The sequence below is a fragment of the Zootoca vivipara genome, chromosome 17 (assembly GCF_963506605.1).
Source record: "Zootoca vivipara chromosome 17, rZooViv1.1, whole genome shotgun sequence".
NCBI classification, from domain to species: Eukaryota; Metazoa; Chordata; class Lepidosauria; order Squamata; family Lacertidae; genus Zootoca; species Zootoca vivipara.
Genome location: NC_083292.1, coordinates 30,100,385 through 30,120,483, shown reverse-complemented (window position 1 = coordinate 30,120,483; position 20,099 = coordinate 30,100,385). Strand labels below are relative to the sequence as shown.

The window sequence follows — 20,099 nt, the reverse complement described above, 5'->3', positions numbered from 1 at the left end:
CAGGAGGGCACAAAAAGCCCTCCCTCCATGGGAAAGTTGTTAATAAAGATACACTCGCTCTGCATCTGGAGGTTCAACCAGAGCTGCTGTGGGGGTGTCACGACTCTCTCCTCTCTCTTCAATGTTTCTGCCTCATTCTCCAAAGAGGAACATTTCCTCACGCTGTTGGGTGGTTGCAATCGAGTTGCTGCAACCACAAGCTCTTATTTATTGAATTGCAATTTAACTCCGAACAGGCCTTATAAGACCTGCTTGGCTTCCTCTCTCCCTGACTTCTCTCTCCTTGGGTGAACTGTCCCTCTGCACAAGGTTGGTTTTCCTGGCATGGAAATAGAAGGAAAAGCTAGCAAGCTGCTTAAAAATCTGATGGAGAAGGTGCTCGGCTGTTTTCGCAGCAGAAAACAATGCAATGATCTCTTTCTCTTTCTCAACGATGGGCAAGTGAGGAAAATTAGTTGCTTACATCCCCCCTCCCCCCGCAAAACAGGCACATTTAATTCTGATTGCTATTAAATGATAATAATGCGTTCGGACATATGACATTTGCACTGTTTATACTAATGTTTTAAGTTTAAAACAAGATGGGCAATGCAAAGTAGTCTTATTGCTAGCTAGCAAGGGAATTCTTATTAGCATTATTTCATTTCCCTCTTTTTTGTGTGAACATTGCAAATAAATTAATACTGATGGTGATAATCAATTATAATTAATAATGTCAGGTGATGTTTAAAATGCATAGGAAGGCCCGCAGCCAAGCTTCCCTCCCCCCCCAACAAGCCTGTCCCTCCCCCCTCCCCATTTTCAACCCCTCCCCATCCCCCATCCCCTTTCTAGGGGGCCGAGGCTGCTGATGCTGATCAAGCCCGTTTCACAATGAATGCAAGCGCTTCCCTGAGTCACGTGCTGCCTTCCTGCGTCACCTTCGCTGGGAGAACCGGGCCGGCGTCTCATTGGCTGCCGATGATGTCACCATACAACCCTTCCTCCTCTCTTTCTCCCCCCCCCTCCCATCCCGCTTCCCTCTCCTGCTCCCATCAAAAGCGTCCCCAGCACCAGAGCCAAGGAGGGGGGGAAACATAACAACAGGAAGAAAAGCAAGACAAAGCGGGTTGAGGGCGAATGAGGGCTGGATGCGGGGTGATCAGCAGCAAGACAGACCTAGGATAACCCGGACGGTGTAAAGGTGTCAGAAGTCAAGGACCAACAAATCCAGATTCCTGCTGGGTTTCAAACGTCACCTTCTCTCCCCTATCCCAGCCTCACCAAAAAGGCATCTCCGCCCTCCCGCTCTTTTCACGACCTCCAAAAACATCCTCATGGATTTCAGGCTTAGACTGTAATGCAGGTGAGTGGATCTGCTTCTGAAACAGGAGGTTTTATTTTTATTTTTTGCAACAGGGGAATTACTGGGTGTCTTGCGATGGTTAAACACCTGGAAATCTCGATTTGCGTTAAGTTCATGGAGGGAGGGGGGATGGCTGTATTGGGGGGGGGTTGAGAGCAGAGGGACGATGTGGCAAACAAACCTCCCTTTCCCGTCCTTGAAGGCACTGTTTGCAGGGGGGGTGTGCATGCACCTTTGCAACAAAAGAGGGGCAGCGTTTGCTGAAGGGATCGGGCGCCCCAGATTTCGACAACATGAAAGGCGAGAGAGAGAGAGTTGTTTGTTTCTTGATTGGGGGGGGGGGGAGATCAAAAAGCCTGGAAAGATGAGAAAGAGAGGGTGATGAGTTCTTGTTTCCTCCGCCCTCCCAAGGTGGCAATAAAAGAGTGGGCGTTTGTTTGTGGTGGCTGTCGCCTCGGTTTGTTGTGACAGATCATCCTTTTGGGGGGGGGGTGCGTAGGAGGTGGGGAGAGGCTGGCAGGCTGATTCCAGGAGGGTGGAGGTGGCACTGGGAACTGGAAAGTGTGTTTGCTGTGCGGGGGGGGGGGGGGAGGTGGATGCCAAGGAGAGAAGACCAATGGTTTTTTCCTTGCAAGCATCAACACAAGAGGTTAAAGGAGGACACACAGAGTTCTCCCCTTACAGGTACCCTTAACATCTCCTGACTGCTGGGATGACATTTGGGGATATTTTAAGCCAGTGATGCCATGGTGGTTATGGGGACACCGGCGGGCTTTATATAGAGACGGGTGAAAACTGTGGGTGGAAATGAGACACACGCCGACGCGTGTGCCCGGGCTCACATGCTGAGGCATACACGCAGACACAGACAGTGCTTTCCTTTGTCAAAACACAAGGCGGTTAGAACATCTGCTTTGCCTGCAGAAAATCCCAGGTTCAATTACCGGCGGCATTTCCAGGTCTGAAACCTGTCTGATACCTGTCTGAAGACGGACTTTCTGTGCTCCTGTTTAATGAGGTCTTTCCCTCAGAACCATGAGGACTAGAACCCTGCTTGGCTTTTAAGGAAGGGCCGCAGCTCAGTGGCGGAGCATTTGCTTTGCGTGCAGAAAGTCCCCAGTTCATTCCATGAAGGCATTTCCAAGTGTGGCTGGGAGAGACTCTCTAGATGGAGCAATGATTTTATATAAGTCAGTTTCCCGTGTTCCCAAGTATGTAGAAAGATATGCATCAATGGGAAGGCCCAGAGACACGCAGGATGTGTGCAAAGGTTTATTAAACACCCAATTCATATAGTATAAATTGCACACACAGAACTGAGGTGCATATCACATAGTGCTTAGGATCCACTGTGTGCAACACACCTGTGCAACACACCTGTGCAACCTGGTGAACAAACAGTATCGTACAGGAAATCCCCGTTTTTTCATAAAATCGTAGAATTGGAAGGAACCACAAGGTTCATCTAGTCCACCCCCCTGAAATGCAGGAAACTTCTGCCCGACTTGGGGCTCAAACCCACGACCCTGAGATTAAGAATCTCATCCTGTACCAACTGAGCCATACCTGGCCTCCCCCCCCCTTGTTTCAACTAAAATGTATGTCTTCTTTAAAAAAGAAATCTGAGCAGGCAAAGGTCATGGCTAAGTCCTCAGGCTGCCTTTGCCATGAGACAGCAAGCCCTTCTCTCTCAGACTCAGTCCTCCTGTCTGCAATATGGGGATAATAATACTGACCTGACTCACAAGGTTTTTGCAAAGGTTAGAATGGAATGTATGCAAATACTCAAAAAAATGACATAGAAATTTGCTCATTGTCATTATCTAATAACAAGCGGAAACATAGAAAAATGTTACCTGCATAATAATTCCATATTAACTCCCTTCTTGGCAACATGAATATGTACTTTGTGTTCAAAATTACCTCCTAGGAGGGGTAGATTTAGGGCCCTGGAACCACGGGGCACTTTGTAGGACAAGGGGGAGGGTTAGAGCAGCTGCCTTGCATGTAGAAGGTCTCGGTCCCAAATGGCATCTTCTTCGAAACTCCAGAGGAGCCACTGCAGGCCCATATATAGACCAGGGGCAGCCTAAATGGGCCCCATCAACTTCCACTGGCCCCACCAGCATAGCCAGTGGTCTGGGATCATGGGAATTTTAGTCCGGCAACACCTGGAGGGCACCAAGTTGGCTACCACCGGTGTTAAGGCAGTTCCCAGCCCCGCAGCCCTTGCACCTTCCGACTCCCTTGCATCCAAACTGTTGTAAAGAACCTCAACTTTCTTGGATAGGCATAGCCAAAATCTAGGTCACGCACTGCCAAATCTGCAGTTGCGGCTGCGAAGAAGGTTTTCTCGTCGCCCGCAGATTAGGTTTTGCTGTTACTTCTAGTGAGTTGACGCCGAAAGCCACTTCACACATGCCGGAGGAGGACAAGTGTCAGAGGATGCCTCTGCATGTGTGAATGAGCCACTGACAGAAGAAACTTGAGCACTGTGCTCTGTTGGACAGAAAGCCAGTTTAAGTGTTTTGCTGACAGTCTCCAACTCTCAGGAAGATTTGAGTGCTGTGAATGCATGCTGCCAACCAATATTGGAAGGTGTGCAGGTAACCCTCACCTTGGGTGAGGGGGGGCTGCCGTTCTGAATGGGTGCACATGAAGGACTTTGCTCCCTTCGGGAAATAAACCTAGGAATACCAAGGCTGGATCCCAGTGGTAGCTGCGTTTGGCTTTTTGGATACAAGGCTGATGAAATGAAGCTAGAGGTAGAGGGTGTGAAGACAAATATCTACCAATGTGTTCCAGAAATCATAATGCAAGGGAAAAGGAGTTGTGTGCAGTTGGGGAGAGCTACCTGTTACTTTTTTTGGGGGGGGGAGTGGGCCGTGGAAGCAATCTCAGTGGCCCTCTGCATATTTGCTGGACTACAACTCCCATGAGTCTTCATCATGGACCGTGGTGGTGCTGACGAGAGTTGCTTTGCACGGCAGAGAGTTCAATCCCTGACTGCTCCACATAAAAAGAAGGCAAGGGGAAATATATTTCTCTGCCTTAGATCCTGGAGAGATGCTGCCAGTCAGAGCGGGCTGCACCGGGCTGCTAAATGGACAAATAGTCTGATACAGGATATACGGCGGCTTTCCGTGTTCTGTGGGAAAGTTTGCCCATAGCTGTACATACTGAGGCTGTTGAAAACAACAGCAACCACCGTCAAATCGATTGCAACACAGCCTTGTAAGGTAGACCGGGATTATTGCGCTCTTGCTGCTGATGGGAAGACTGCAAGAACCAGGGGGAAGTTCCCCAATGTGCCAAAATTGGAATCAAAGTCTTGGGTGAGTGAATCATACAAATTAATCCCGGCCAGCCTCGCATCCTTTCCTGTTGTTAACAGAATGAGACATTGCAAATGCAGATTGGAACTCTGTGTTCCGCCCATCCGCATGTTTTGGGATGTGGCAGGGAGCACCCGGAGGCCCAGGGACATGTGGAATCCCCTCGAGGCCTCTCCCCCCACCCCTGCACACGCCCCGCCCCGACACAGCATATCTAGGGCCAAGTGGTGAGCTCATGGTGTGGGGTGAAACCCGAGGAGACAGATGCCCTCATTGGGCACTGCCAGGCTATGAGCTCAGGAGGGTATTTTTAGAGGCAGCACACAACTTCATTTGGTGGAGGAAAGAGCTGAACAGCAGCCCAAAAGGAAGTGAACAGCGCTGCAGGGGGGACCGCCATCCGCGTCAGGGTGAGTGTTTGCAGGGGATGGACGGACCTCGTCTTTCTTCCTTTCTTTCAAGTGCATTTGGAGAGTGTACACCGACCCAAGCTGGAAAGGGAGATGCGTGCACTGCTGAGTGTGCAGGTGTGTGTGTACACACACACACACGGTGTGCACACAGCCGTTTTCTGCGTCCACAAAGTGTGCAAATCCAATTCAGGCAGGAGGGAAGCGAGCGATGTGTCGGAGGGCTTTGGAATTCCCTGAACGCAAAGCAAGTTGAGCTTCAGGGCTGAGCAGAGGGATGGAAATCCCTGCTGGTGTGTAGTAAGCAGGGGTGTTGGTTGTATAGAAAGCAATGCCAGGGGGAGGCGGTGTGCACAGACCAGACCAGACCAGATAGGGTGCATGCTTGAATGGCTAGATTGTGCAAGGGTGAGCCTGTGTGCAGCTAAATTGTCTTGTGTATGTGGGTGCATAAACTGCTTTGAGCACACGGTGTTGGCAGGAAATGTGGCATATTAATAAACTGACCATGACTCTGTGTGTGTTTGTGTGTGTGTGTGCGCGCATGCGTGCATGTAGGTCCCAGTGTTAGAGCATCTGCCTTTCATGCCAAAGGTCCCTAGTTTAATTCCTGGCACTTCCAGGTAGCTGAAATCCTGGACAGCTGCTGCCAGTCATTGTAGAAGTTACTGAGCTGGATGGGCCAATGTTCTGACTTTTTGTGAACCAGCTTCCTCTATGTATATGTGGGTGAGACACACACACACACACACACAGAGAGAGAGAGAGAGAGAGAGAGAGAGAGAGAGAGAGAGTACTGTATATGTGCCATGAAGCACAGAGGCACGTTGCCAAACACAGTACGTCGCACGAGGGAGTTTTTGCTCACGAGGAGCATTCTTTGGGGGATGCTTGCCTTACTTATTCTTATAATGATTAATTACTGTAACCCCATCAATGTTGAACACACTTTACATAGTTTCCCAGGGGAGAGAGAGGCAGAGGTCCCTGCCCTCAAGGAGACCACAGTACAAATGCTGTCGGGGGGGGGGGAAGTCAGCATTCAGGCAATTTCTTAATAGGAGAGCATTACGTTATTGGGGTGGGCAAGCTATTTGTGGAGCAGAATTCCTCGCTACTTTGGTAGGGGGAGGATGAGAAGGGAGAGCTAGTTCCTAAGGCCCTCCCCGCTGCAAGATCTCATGGGAGGTGTTTGGGGGGGGGGTTCTAGAATGACAGGCAGCTCCAGGCTAGAACGGGGAAGCAGTGAGAGAAAAAAGCGGTGAGTTTTAAAAAGGTGAGGCAGCAGTTGATGGGAAAGGTTTGTGCTCGTAATCCTGCCTGTCAGAGCAACTGGCCAGATCAGGTGTGGAGACTTGTGTATGTCGCTAAACTACAACTCCCACCATCCCTTGCCATCAGCCATGCTGGCAGGGGCTGATGGGAGTTGTGGTTCAGCAACATCTGGAAGGCCAAAGGTTCCCCACACTTGAGCTACATGGATAAACAGTCTGGCTGGTTATAAGGCAACCTGGTGCCCTTTCCAGATGTTTTGAGCTGTGATCCCCATCATCCCCAACTACTGGTTGCTCTGACTGGGGCTGACGGGGCGTTGGATTCCAACAACAACATCTGGAGGGTGCCAGATCGGTGGAGATTGTCTTAGAGATATCTGCCGGAGATAATCAGGGTATAAGGAGAAACAAGAACAAAGTAGTGGAACAGGGCAGGGCTAACCCTTAGCCAGGAATTTTTCAGGAAGGAGGAGTTGTGATAATCCTTGCAAACCAGCCAGACTGCAGGCACCCCCCAAACTTCGGCCCTCCGGATGTTTTGGACTACAATTCCCATCTTCCCCAACCACTGGTCCTGTTAGCTAGGGATCATGGGAGTTGTAGGCCAAAGCATCTGGAGGGCCACAGTTTGGGGGATGCCTGAGCCAGAGCATAAATGCAGATTGCTCTACTCCAGCCGAAAAAGTTTTCATTGTGTTGTTTCCTATGGACTAGAATGTTGCCTGCCCACTTTTGCTTATTATCTCTGCAACAGCTAGCTAGAGACGGAATGTTTGGCTTTTTGTAACAGCAGCTGAACAAGAGAGCCAGGGTGCTGTAAGGGTTAAGAGTGTCTGATCTGCACTCCGACATGATGCTCACTGAGTGGCTATGCACCCACTACACACTTAAAGGACCTGGTTTCCCCCCAAAAGAATCCTGGGAACTGTAGTTTACCTCTCGCAGAGCTACTATTTAGGGAATAGTTTAGGGAAGCTTTTAATGTTTAGACTACTGTATTTTAATATTTTGTTGGAAGCCTCCCAGAGTGGCTGGGGAAACCCAGCCAGATGGGTGGGGTATAAATAATAAATTATTATTATTATTACTACTACTATTCCCAGCATCGTTAAGAAACTACAGTTCCCAGGATCCTTTGCATGGAAGGCAGGTGCTTTAAATGTACACTGTGTGCGCAGTCACTGTCTCTCACCCTAACCCGCCTTGCAGGGTTGTTGGGAAGATAAGACTGGGAAGGGGGAGAATCACCTTCATCACCTTGAGCTCCTCTGAAGAAAGGTGGGGTTGAAATGCAATGAATAAATAAGTCAGGGAGAGGGGCTTAGAATATCTCGTTGGTGGACAGTCCTCCCCCCCAAATCATCCAAGGCAGTGTGGAAATGCAATTCCTTTTTCTGCAACCGAGGGAGGAGCTTCCCCCCCCCCCTGCATCCCCAAGTGCTGCACTTGGCTGTCGCGCGCAATCGCCCCTCGCTTGCCGGGTACACGGTTGATGGGAATAACAGCGCTGTCGCCCCAGATTAGCGTCGCCGGGCTCTGTGTGGCTGTTCTGCAAAAGAACCTCCGGGAGAAGGGAGACTTTTGTGCTGGCTGAGTGTGTGGGCGGGGACGCAGGCAAGCCAAGATTATAATTCTTAGTTTTTTAAAATTTTATTTTAAAGGGGTGGCAGAAGATAGGAGCAGAACCTCGGGGCTTGGGCTGCAGATGGGTATATATGGGTCACTAGGAAATAGGGGATTTTGGGACTGCGGGATGTGGAAGAGGGAGAGGCGAGCAGCAGGCAGAGGAAATACGGGGTGTTTGCAAAGGGGGGATTTTGTTTTCTGCCTGCACGTGTTACACGAATCAAACACATGCACACACAATTTAGCTGTGAGTCCTGTATCGCAGGGGGTTGGACTATAGGACCTTTGGGGGTCCCTTTCAAGTGCGGGATGAAGGAGGGGGTGGAGATTTGGAGAGGGAGGGACCCATAGATTTGGGCGGAGCTCACTGCTTACCACGTAGAAGTGTGCAGGTTCAGTGTCTGCACCTACAGCTAAAACAGAGGTGGGAAAATTCATTCAGCCCGAGGGCCAGGAAGGCTTCTGGGGGGCTGCATGCCAGTGGTGGGAGGGGCCAGAGGCAAAAGTGGGTGGGGCAACAAATGCACCCGTAACTTTTGTACAGTAGGCAAATTTCTACACTCAGTCACACATCCTCCATCCAGGCAAGCAAAAGGCATGATCAGAATTCAAGGACCAATCCCAGCCAGGCAGAAACACTCCAGGAGGGTGTGGAGCAGGCATAGGCAAACTCGGCCCACCAGATGTTTCGGGACTACAGCTCCCATCATTCCTAACAGGGGCAGTTGTCAGGGATGATGGGAGTTGTAGTCTGGAGGGCCGAGTTTGCCTATGCCTGGTGTGGAGGGAGGGCCATTGAGGGGTGTGGCCTGGGGACTTTACAGTGACTTTACAGTGTCACTTTACAGTGTCACTTACAGTGACTTTACTCTGTGACTTTATAGTGTCAACCGCACAGTGTTTGTCAAACTTGGGTCGCCGGCTGTTGTTGGACTACAACTCCCATCATCCCTGACCATTTGTCCTGCTAGCCAAGGATAAGATGAGTCTGGCAGGAGAGCTTACTCTATGGTCTTAACCAGGCATCCCCAAACTTCGGCCCTCCAGATGTTTTGGACTACAATTCCCATCTTCCCCGACCACTGGTCCTGTTAGCTAGAGATCATGGGAATTGTAGGCCAAAACATCTGGAGGGCCGCAGTTCCTTTCATGCATTAATTAAACTTAAGCATGTTGGTTATATGAGGTTGGTTATCCCACAGGCTGGGGGTTGAGGTCTGCCAGGGAGAGCGGCACAGACAGGGTAGAGGCAGCCTTCCCTAAGTTGGTACCCTCCAGATGCCATTGGACTACAACTCCCAACAGCCCTGCCTGCATGGTCCGACAACATCTGGAGGGCTAAAGGTTGGAGAAGGCTGCTGTGCAGCAACCACACACAAGCCAAGAGAGAGAGAGAGAGAGAGAGAGAGAGAGAGTTAGTTCTTAATTTTTGTTTGTTTCTGTTTTAGTTTGTTCCTCCGCAGTCCCAGGCGCCCTGTTCCCCAGGCGGCATGCAGCGAAGGGTTTCTTAGCAAGCCTGGCGAACATCACAAGGCTGCTGTGGTCCTTGGTGTCTTGATCAAATGCTCACACACACAAGCCACACACACACAGAGCCCTTGAGCGGCTTCTGCCCTTCAGAACAGAGGCTGCCTCCTTCCATCCCAGAAGTGTGAAAAACGCTTGCAGAGGAAGGGTGTTGCTGGCCACGTGCTCACAACCTCAATGCCCCCATCCCCCAAAAAGCAGAGTGCTTTTCTTATTATTATTATTTGTGTGTGTGTGTGTGTGTGTTGGAAGATGCGATTTTGGAAGAGGATGGCTAATCTCTCCTTGGCACGGAACCCAGCGCCTTTGAATCTTTTTCCAAGTCCCTGCAGGGAAATGTGGCAGGGAGCTGTATTTTTCTTGATAACACGGCTTTAATGGGGATTGGGGGCGGGGGGGGGGGAATGCATCAAGGAAGCTGAAATGGGTTGGGGGGAGGAAAGAGAAAGGAGGCCGATCCAGGATCTCCTCCTCCTGTTCCAGCAGCACATGAAGTGCTGGAAAGATCTGAGGGTGGGGGAACATGTTTGTCTCCCATCAGAAAGCCATTTTGCTAAACCTGACCCAATTTATATCTCGAGAGAGAGGATGTTTTTAAAAGGAAGAGGGGGAATCAGGAATTTATTTAAGCGTTCCTTGGCTCTTAGTGGCATTCTCTCCCCTCCACCCACCCCAGTTTTTAACCACAAATGAAATTAGATGCTGCTTGATTGTAAAATCATCATCATCAAATTGTAGAATTGTTAGAAGGGGCCCCCACGGTCATCTAGCCCAACCCCGTGCCGTTCATTATTATCATCATCATGAATGATAATGTAATTCATGGCATCAAAAGCAGGGTGGGCATATAAAGTGAAAGGATTTAAACATAAACAGAGGGAGAAGAAGGTCATTAATTGATCGAAACCCACTTTCGACCAATTAATGACTACCTCTCAGTTTTCCCATGTGTAAAATTGGAATGGAATTGCGGGCAAGCTTCACTGCTTTGTGAGGGCAGATGCAGCAAGGATTTCGTCAGCACAAACAGCGTGGGTGTACCCCGTGGTGAAAAGAAAAGATGAAAGGAAGGAAGGAAGGAATATTAAGATATACCAGGGATGGTGGCTAGAGCTGGCCAAGCAAGTAGCATGTAGCAGAGCTAAGTCATAAGCCCACATTTCCAGACAAGTGCACAGCGCACATACACACACAGAGATGCAGAATTTAGCAATCTAAGAATTATCAGTTTCCGAGGGTTTCTTTTTTCTTAAGACTCTAGTCCTTAAGGCTGCGATAATCAGTCATAAAGAATTTATTTGTTTATTGCATTTATATCCCACCCAATAAGTTCAAGGCTGTGTGCATGGTTCTCCCCTTCTGATCCCCACAACAACCTTGCAAGGTAGGCTGAGAGCTGGTGACTGGCCCGAGGTCCTTCAGTGGGCTTCATGGCCAAGTAGGCATCTGAATCCTGGTCTCTCTCAAGTCCTAACCCGACACCCTAACCACTACACCACACTGTCTCTCAGTGTGAATAATGTCTGTTGGGACCTTTTAAATTAGAGGGGCACTCATTACGATTGCTAGCAATTCAGGGGAAACTATTCCCTACCCCATGATAAGCCGGCTCTAGATATGAATACGGTGAAAATAAATAAGTAAATCTGACAGAAAAGCATCACTAGAATCCCATTTCCCCCCTCCAAGGCAGAATTTGTCAAATATGATTTAAGTGCCAAATGTATATGCATGCGGCAAGCTATCACAACACTAAAATAAATGACCAAAAAGGCCAACAAACCATACCTGGGTTTAGTCCAGAGAATTGGCTACCTGCTTAAGTTGGGACAAAATGATGACACCTGTCTGGGGAGGGTGAGTGAAGGAGCAAAATGCCATAGGTGAGGGAAGAAGTTGTGAAGATTTCTGGCACAAAGCCTCTGCCAAAGGTGTGGGGAGCCTTTCGCCCTCTAGATGTTGTCAGACACATGATTGCTAGGACTGATGGGAGTTCATCAACATCACTAGACCATTAGCCAATCAGGAAACCTGGAGTACAGCCAATCAGAGCCTGAGGAAAAACTCCCAGGCCTGGTGGCCAGACTCTGGCTTCTCAGGGTGCTTCTAGTGATACCTTAATGTAATTTGAGCCTGTGGCTCTGCAGACCACCAGCTATGGCGACTGGGAGTTGTTGTAACCTCTGGAGGGCCACAATTTCCTCATCCATGGGCTTTGTCAGGTTTTGAATGTAAAGGAAAGCGTTCCCCTGAGCATGTGCAGAGAGCTTTACTTCTTGGTGCTGAGTAACCCAAAGCGTCATGGGACGTGGGTGGTGCTGTGGGTTAAACCACAGAGCCTAGGGCTTGCTGATCAGAAAGTCGGCGGTTTGAATCCCCGCGATGGGGTGAGCTCCCGTTGCTCGGTCCCAGCTCCTGCCAACCTAGCAGTTCGAAAGCACATCAAAGTGCAAGTAGATAAATAGGTACCGCTACAGAGGGAAGGTAAACGGCGTTTCCGTGCGCTGTTCTGGTTTGCCAGAAGCGGCTTAGTCATGCTGGCCACATGACCTGGAAGCTGTACGCCGGCTCCCTCGGCCAATAACGCGAGATGAGCGCGCAACCCCAGAGTCGGTCACAACTGGACCTAATGGTCAGGGGTCCCTTTACCTTTTAACCCTAAGCCAGTTGCCTCACCCATTATCTGGAGAAATACACAGAGAACGTCCAGTCGCCAGGGTCATGGGGTCAAGCCCCTCGTTGGGCAAAAGATTCCTGCATTGCAGGGGGGTTGGGCTTGTAGTTGGCTGAGGTGTAAACTAGAATGCTCAGGATACTTCAGGGAAAATAATGCGTTTGAATGTGCAATTCCCACATTGTAGTATCTGGATGGTGTGGGGTGGCGGAGCTGAAGGAAACCTTAGACACCCCTGACAAAAGCAATAAAACATGGACGCCATCTTGCCGCAGGCTCTTCTGATCTCTCCCTCCCTCGCTTTCTCTCTCTTCCCCTGCAGTTCACCTTTCCCAATGCCTCCCTCGCCTCTGGAAGAACGGATCGGCGTGCTGCAGCGACCCAAAACCTTGGCCTTGCGCCTCAACCACAGCTTTGCCAACGGGGGCACCCCAGGCGGTGGCGAGAAGCAGCCCCAGGCGGCCTCCAGAGGGCCTGGCCAGGCCGCCCCGGCTCCCGCAAAGGCGCTCTGCGACGAGGCCGCGCGCCGGGGGACGCCGAGCGTCCTGCAGCCCAACCACTCTCACACCATCGACATCAAGCTGACGGTCGGAGGCGTGCAGAGCCTGTCGCCCGAGAGGAACGTCTCCCTGCAGCTGGACCTCAAGCAGGCCGAGGCTAAGCCGAAAGGCCTCTCTGGGCCCCAGCTGAAGGTCTTCTTGCCCCAGGCCAAGCTCAAGAAGCGCTGCTTCAAGGAGAACTCCAAACCGGCGCTGCTGGACACATCCACCAGCTCCTCCTGCCTCTCCAGCCCCGCCATGCACCCCCTCAAGTGCGGTTGCCGCGGCTGCTGGCGCCTGATGCGCTGCGAGGATGCCGGCCCCAAGGGTGGCTTGCTGTCCCTGGGCTGCTTCTCCTGCCGCTCCAGCCTGCGCTCGCTCAGCTGCTCCAGCTGCAGCCCGCCGTCTGTCAAGAAGCTGGGGTGCTTGCCGTGCGCCCCCTCCTCGGCCCTGCGCTCCCTGGCCTGCCTGGCTTGCAACCCCTCGGTCAAGTCTGGCAGCTCCTCCTGCAGCTTCTGCAGCAGCGACCCCATCGTGGCCTACGACCCCCGGGCGGGCTCGTCCCCGGCCCACAGCTGCGGGGATGACGACGACTACAGCGTCCGCACCATCTGGCCCGACGAGCTGGCCAAGAAAATGACACGGTCCCGGGCGCAGCAGCAGCAGCAGCAGCAGCAGCACGTCTCCCCCCTCATCCTGGACTGCCGCAACCTGATGGAATACACCAAGAGCCAGCTTCAGGGCGCCATGCGTTTCGGGGCTGCCGACGCAGCGGGGCGGAGGCGGCTCCAGCAGGGGAAGATGGCCATGCTGGATTTCATCTCCTCGCGGGGAGGCTGCGACACAAGGGACTCCTCGCTGCAGCGCCTCTGGGCGAAGGAGCCCAGCGGCTGCACCAGTCCGGAGCCTCTCCCCGCCAGCCCCCCCAAGCCCCGCAAAACGCAGCCCTCCCAGAATCTCCATCTGGTGCTGGATCTGCTCAACAAAGACGGGCAGGAAGGCGTCGGCCGCAGAGGTGAGCTGGGGGTTCTAGGTGCTGACCGCTGCGGTGGCGGCAGAAATTGCGCTGGTGCATCAAATGTTCTTTCTCCTGGCGCTGCCACCTCCCCAGTTGCCCTGAGCCTTCTGCCAGTCCGAGGGGAATGCGTTCCGGGCTAACACAGCGTCTCCCTCTGCTCAGCGCATTTCTCTGCTTTAAAGAACCCCTGCCTCCAGACAAGGGGTTGGTTATTTCTGCAAGGGTGCTCTTTATCCATCAGCCTTGAGTTTCCCTGGGGTCCTTCTGAGGCTTCCTGAGGTTATATTTTTCCACGTTGAACTACCATACCTGCCTCCCAGTTGGCAATAATAATAATAATAATAATAATAATAATAATAATAATAATAATAATTAATTTATAGGCTGGGTTTCCCCAGTTACTCTGGGCGGCTCCCAACCGAATTAATGATAATAATAATATAAAAAGCAATAAAGCAATAAAACATCAGACATTATCATAGAATCATAGAGTTGGAAGAGACCACAAGGGCCATCCAGTCCAACCCCCTGCCAAGCAGGAAACACCATCAAAGCATTCTTGACATATGGCTGTCAAGCCTCTGCTTAAAGGCCTCCAAAGAAGGAGACTCCACCACACTCCTTGGTAGCAAATTCCACTTTAAAAACTTCCCTGAACAAGTCTGCCTTTAGGTGTCTTCTAAAAGTCAGATAGTTGTTTATTTCCTTGACATCTGATAGCCCTCTGCCTGGTTCCCTGCAACCTCACTTCTCACAGGGAGAGAACCTCCAGAAGGCCCTTGGCGCTGGACCTCAGTGTCCGGGCTGAATGATGGGGGTGGAGACACTCCTTCAGGTATACTGGGCCAAGACAGTTTAGGGCTTTAAAGGTCAGCACCAACACTTTGAATTGTGCTCGGAAACATACTGGGAGCCAATGTAGGATGGAGACGCCCCTTGAAAGGCACAGGGAGAAAGGAAGTTTGGAGGAGAACCATAGATGCTCCCTAGATTTCACTGGGGGAGAGATGGGAGATTAAACTACAAAACATTATGTTGATAGAATGAATACAGCAGGAGGACATCACAGGGCAGTTCTTTAAGATTTGCACCACTCCACCATCTCTTGGGTGACCTCATCCCAGCTGCATGAGCAGATGGCAAGATGCGAAGGGGGGCTTCGCACACACCCAGTTCACCCCCACCTCACTTTTAGCACCTGTTCTTCAAAACCCCATTGAACCCGAATGAACTCTACCCAGCTGGTAACATGACATCATTTCTTTGACCTTCTTTCACACTTGCCCCCTCCCTTTTCCCCAGCCCCTGACAGCCCCCACCATGGAGGGTGGGGTGTCATTTTACATAGCAGATGTTTTAGGTCAGGAAGGAGAACAAGTCCCCTCCCTTTTCTCCCCCACCTTCCTCCCACAGAAAACTGCAAAGGGGAAGGGGGGGGGAGAGAGAGAGCGCCTCTCCAAAGTGATTTGGTTGGCACCAATTTGGAGCATACGAAGTTCCCTTATATGGAATTGGACCGCTGACCTATCTAGCTCAGTACTACCTGCTCTGACTGGCAGCAGCTTTTGGGGTTTCAGGCAGGGAGTTTCCCCCATCCCTATCTAGAGATGTTGCTGGGGGCTTGAACCTGCATATCAGCAGAGGCTCTCACACAACCTTCTTCAGGGGTTGTTTCTGTGAGGTGGGCACAGGCGAGATTCAGAAACTCGGCAACTTAGTATATTACTCTGCCACCAAATTGGCCAGCTTTGGGTGTCACACAGAGCTCTTTTCCCATGTTGTGCCTTTAGGTAATTTTATACCTTAGACTTCACCATCTGGCAGCATGACTGGTAGGTCACTGGGAGGGCATCTGCTTTGCAGGGGGAAAGTCCCTGGTTTCATCCACAGCATCTCCAGGTAGGGTTAGGAAGACCACGGCGCCCCGAAATCCTGGAGTGGTGCTGCCTGTCAGCGCAGACAATACTGAGATAGGCAATTGTCTGCCGCTGCCATCTAGTGCAAGACTCCTTGGGGATCATTTGATGCAAATGCTCCAAATAAATAAGGAAATGAGAGCAAAATGTTTTGCCAGCACTCACGTCCCTGGTTTCTAACTGCTCAGCCAAACCTACTGATCAATTAAAACTTCGCAGCCCAGATTAAAATGGAATTATTGAAATTCATTCCTTTACTCACTTATGCAAAGCTTTTTTATCCTGCCAGAAAAGTCTCCCAGATCAGCTTACAAATGCCAGCGGTAAAATAGTCCCTGCCCTCAGGCTCAATTTAAAAAAGAGAGAGAGAGAGGTGCACACACAAAAGGAAAACAGACTGGGAGGGAGGAGGAAAAAAAATAAAACTCAAGCACTTTTTCTGCACAATGCTTCCACTCCAGGGACTCAACCCCTTTGCTTTGTGTTTTGACCACAGGCAGTCTGATTGGGCCAGATGTTGCGGACGGCCCAGATGACTTGGGCCCCCCACTCACGCCTGACCTGGAGAACGCCGAGCTGAGCCCCATTCTGCCCTTCCTGTTCCTGGGCAACGAGCGAGACGCACAGGACCTCGAACGGATGCTGAGCCTCAACGTGGGGCACGTTCTCAACGTCACCACCCACCTGCCCCTGTACCACGCCGACAGCGGGCGCCTTCGCTACAAGCGCCTCCCTGCCACTGACAACAACCGCCAGGACCTGCGCCAATACTTCGAGGAAGCTTTTGAGTTCATTGGTGAGGACCAGTCCTGCGGCGAAATAAAGGGGAGGGTGTAGCTCAGCGACAGAGTGTCCGTCTTGCATGCAGCAGATCCCAGGTTCAATCCCTGGCATCTCCCTCTGGAATGGTCTTTTATTTGAAACCCTTATGATTCAAAGCCAGCCAGGATAGACAATAGCTAGATGGATCAAGGGGTCTGACTCTGTACAGGGCAGCTTCCTATGTTCCTCATTTCTATTTTCCTCCCAATATGCTCCCCTTTTTTAAAAAATTTGCTGCCTATTCGCCTGGGGCCTATTCTTAACTCGCCGTAGGCGAACAGGCAAGGAGCTGTGAATGAAATGGAATTTACTCTCCAAGTCCAGGAAGCATTTGTGTGACCCCTTTTCTCAGGTTAGCATTGACGCTGTGTCTCTCCCTACCCCCTTCCCTTACTCCAGAGGAGGCACACCAGAGCGGCAAAGGAGTCCTCATCCACTGCCAGGCCGGTGTCTCCCGCTCGGCCACCATCGTCATCGCCTACCTGATGAAGCACACCCTCATGACCATGGGCGATGCCTACAAGTACGTCAAAGGCCGGAGGCCCATCATCTCGCCCAACCTCAACTTCATGGGGCAACTGCTGGAGTTCGAAGTGGACCTCAACGCCGGCGTCACGCCCCGGATCCTCACCCCCAAGCTGGCCGGAGTGGAGACCGAGGTGTGAACAAGATGGGGGGGGGGCGCAAGATGATCTCCATCAATCTCAGGGCTGGGAAGAAGGGGGGGCGGGAGTGCAATAAGGGGACTGGTGGACGGCATGTGAAGGCTGAAGCAGTGAGTACGAATTCGGGGGGGGGCCTTCTCAGCCACTTTATTACATCCCCCCCCCTTGAGGGAACTTTGTTTGGATACCTTTCTAAGTCCACTAACCTGAAAATGCTCAGCGTACAAGACGACAGACAACGCCAAAGACTGAATGACGGCGCTCCGTTCTGTAGGTACCGCTGCTGCTGCTGCTGCTGCCACCGGAATTTCGGGGAACACTTATTTCTACAATGACTTCTAAAAAAAACTTTCTTACCTTCGTGGGGTGGTGAATGCTGTGTGTGTATGTGTGTGAGTGAGTGAGTGATATCATGCTGGGTTTAATTTATTGGGGTGGGGACTGTGTGTATAAATTTTTTGGGGGGGAGTCCTCTTTGTCTCTTCCCCCGTTTTTTTGATCCAGATGCTGATATTGCCTTGCTTTTCACCACGACGGACTAATTTGGGGCTGGGGTATCCTAAGCAATTCACACGTACGTGTGTGTGTGCGTGTGTAGTTATGGAAGAGGGGGTGTCCATGGGGAACATTGCAGGTGTGAAACTTCTCCCCCCCACCACCACCAATTCCCACTAGATTTTAATGCTCAGGATCACAGAATCTCTTCTGGATAAGAGTGTGGGTGGAAAGGAGGAGGGGGAGGGCGATTCACAACTAATCTACCCCCCCTCCTTTGCTTGGGGTGTATGTGTGTTTGTGCGGGGGGTGGGGGTGTAGAAGAGCCCTCTATTCTGCCCTCACATCTATTTATTTGAACTGTAATTGCTGCTTAGACTCTTTTTTTTTTGACCACCAACCTGTTACGTGGCTCTTAACAAGGGTTAATACTGTGGAACTGATGATATTATGGGATGGGGGGGCGGGGATTGGACCCTCCTTTTCCTCCTGCCCCTTCCCTCAAACATATTGTTAAGCACTTCTCCTCCCTTTCCCCTCCCCTTCTCAGGGTAATATGATGTAACTGGAATTTGTCTTCCATTAATTAAGGGGTTCGGGTTTTTTGACAATGGGGAAGGGATGCTGAAACTTGGGGGGGGGGGTTGAAGGAATGGGGAACGACCCCCCCTAGGACTCTCTATCTCCCCTAAATTTTATTTTAGGTTTCTTGGGGGTGGTATGGAGTGGGTTTCATACCCCCCCCCAGCTAATTTATCTTACGATGCAATATATAAACAAAAAATTTGGTTGTTAATGTTAGGTGCTTTAAAGTGTCCCCGCCCCCCACCTCCGGCTCCTCTTCCCGCACCGCACAAAGAGGAGACAGGGTGTGACATTGCGCCTCTTCATGTCAGTGGTCTTTCAGGTGTTCCCGGTCTTTTCACAAACGGAATTCGAACCCATCACCAGCAAGGAGCAAGTGGGGGGGATAAACATTATGGAGGCTCTGGGCCCCTTCTCTCCGCCAGTGAACTTGCCGATCATACAAAGCGCAAAAGCCCAACATCCCAGTCCATAAAGCTGTGGCACAATATTTGTTTGTTCGGGGATGGGTTAATTTCCCTTGTAATCATCAGCATCTCGTCATTTCCGTAGATGCAAAAATACATTGTGGGAGACGTTGCTCTCGCTCCCAGGTTCTCGCCAATGTAGCACTCTCTGAAAGTTGCTAGACTCCAGCTCCCATCATTCCTGACCATAGGGGCTGATGGGATTTGGAGTCCAGCAACATCCGGAGTCTCATCCCACCCACCCTCAAATACTCCCAGAATCCTTACCGGGAAGGCACGGCACCCACTTGGAACTCGTAATTTTCTGGGTGGCTGGAAAAACACCCAATACCCCCATAGGCTAGGAGATGCAATAAGGTAGCCTGTTGAACCCTCAGCTATATTATAAGAAATTACTGGTTCAATGACCTATCACAAGACACCACAGGTGTGCCCCCCCCTGTAGGGGCCAGACCAGCACTCCAAACTGCCATTGAAATGTTTTTTTAAAAAAATCAGTGCCCCCGGCCCCCCACACAAAAAAGATGCTTTAAAATCCTCCAGCCCCCCAAATTTCACTTCAGCTATTGAGGTTGGGGTGGTGGTGGTGATGGCACCTAAAAATGAAAGTGGGATCTGTGTCAGAATGATTGATGCTTGTGGCTGAGCTGCAGACACATCTTCGCTCTCGCCTCTCCTGGAATGCAGAGATGCAGAAGGGCTTCTGTCCTGTCTGGCTTTGGCGGCTAAGTGATGTTTGCCCAGCCGCGGAAGGGAGCAGCTCAGCTCAGTGGCCTTGAATGCAGAAGGTCCCAGGGTTCAATCCCTGGCATCTCCAGGCAGGACTGGGAATGTCCCTTACCTGAAACCCTGGAGGGCTGCTGCCAGCCAGTGTAGACAGTACTGAGCTGGATGGACTAGTGGGTCCAGTGCAGCATAAGGCTTGATGTTCCTAAGAGGCAGCAAAGCACCCTCTGTTCCCTCCGCCCCCGCTTGCGGTGCAGATCCAGAGTGGCTGGTGAATGCAACAGTTCCTCCCCCTTTTTTCCATTCGAAGAGTTTTGTAGTGGAAATAAAATGCCCCACCCCATCCACCCGCTGGACAGGAAGCTGATGTGGTCAAGACTGTAAGATTCCCCCCTCCCTTTCCTGCTGTGTCTTTTTGGATCTCGTCCTTGTTATTTATTGGGCCCAAGTGCGAGGCCCCAGCATCATAATTTATTAAACGTGGTCTTTCTCTTTTTTTGTAACAAGACTCTGTCTCTCTTGGGGTTGGGAGAAGTGGGGAGATCAAGCCAAAGGTTGAACTGAGCCCTGGTATCCCTGTCAAAGCTGAAAGAAAACCCACCGAGTTTTGACCCCCTCGGAAGTCAACAGTGGCGGAGTAATCCATACTTCTCTTGTGTCACCCATTCCTAATCT

General features: G+C 51.0%; 1 protein-coding gene across 2 annotated transcripts; it reads left to right on the top strand.

Moving 5' to 3' along the window:
* The first annotated feature begins 1,018 nt into the window (after positions 1–1,018).
* On the top strand, positions 1,019–19,930 carry LOC118075939 (dual specificity protein phosphatase 10). Of its 2 annotated transcripts, none has more exons than XM_035098357.2 (4): positions 1,019–1,345; positions 12,514–13,745; positions 16,161–16,460; positions 16,886–19,930. In XM_035098357.2, the coding sequence occupies exons 2-4, from the start codon at positions 12,527–12,529 to the stop codon at positions 17,149–17,151; spliced, it is 1,785 nt and encodes a 594-aa protein (XP_034954248.1). In that variant the 5' UTR covers positions 1,019–1,345; positions 12,514–12,526; the 3' UTR covers positions 17,152–19,930. The 2 variants fall into 2 exon arrangements, with proteins under 2 accessions (XP_034954248.1, XP_034954249.1); XM_035098358.2 differs by lacking the exon at positions 1,019–1,345 and adding an exon at positions 2,012–5,090.
* The last annotated feature ends 169 nt before the right edge of the window (positions 19,931–20,099 follow it).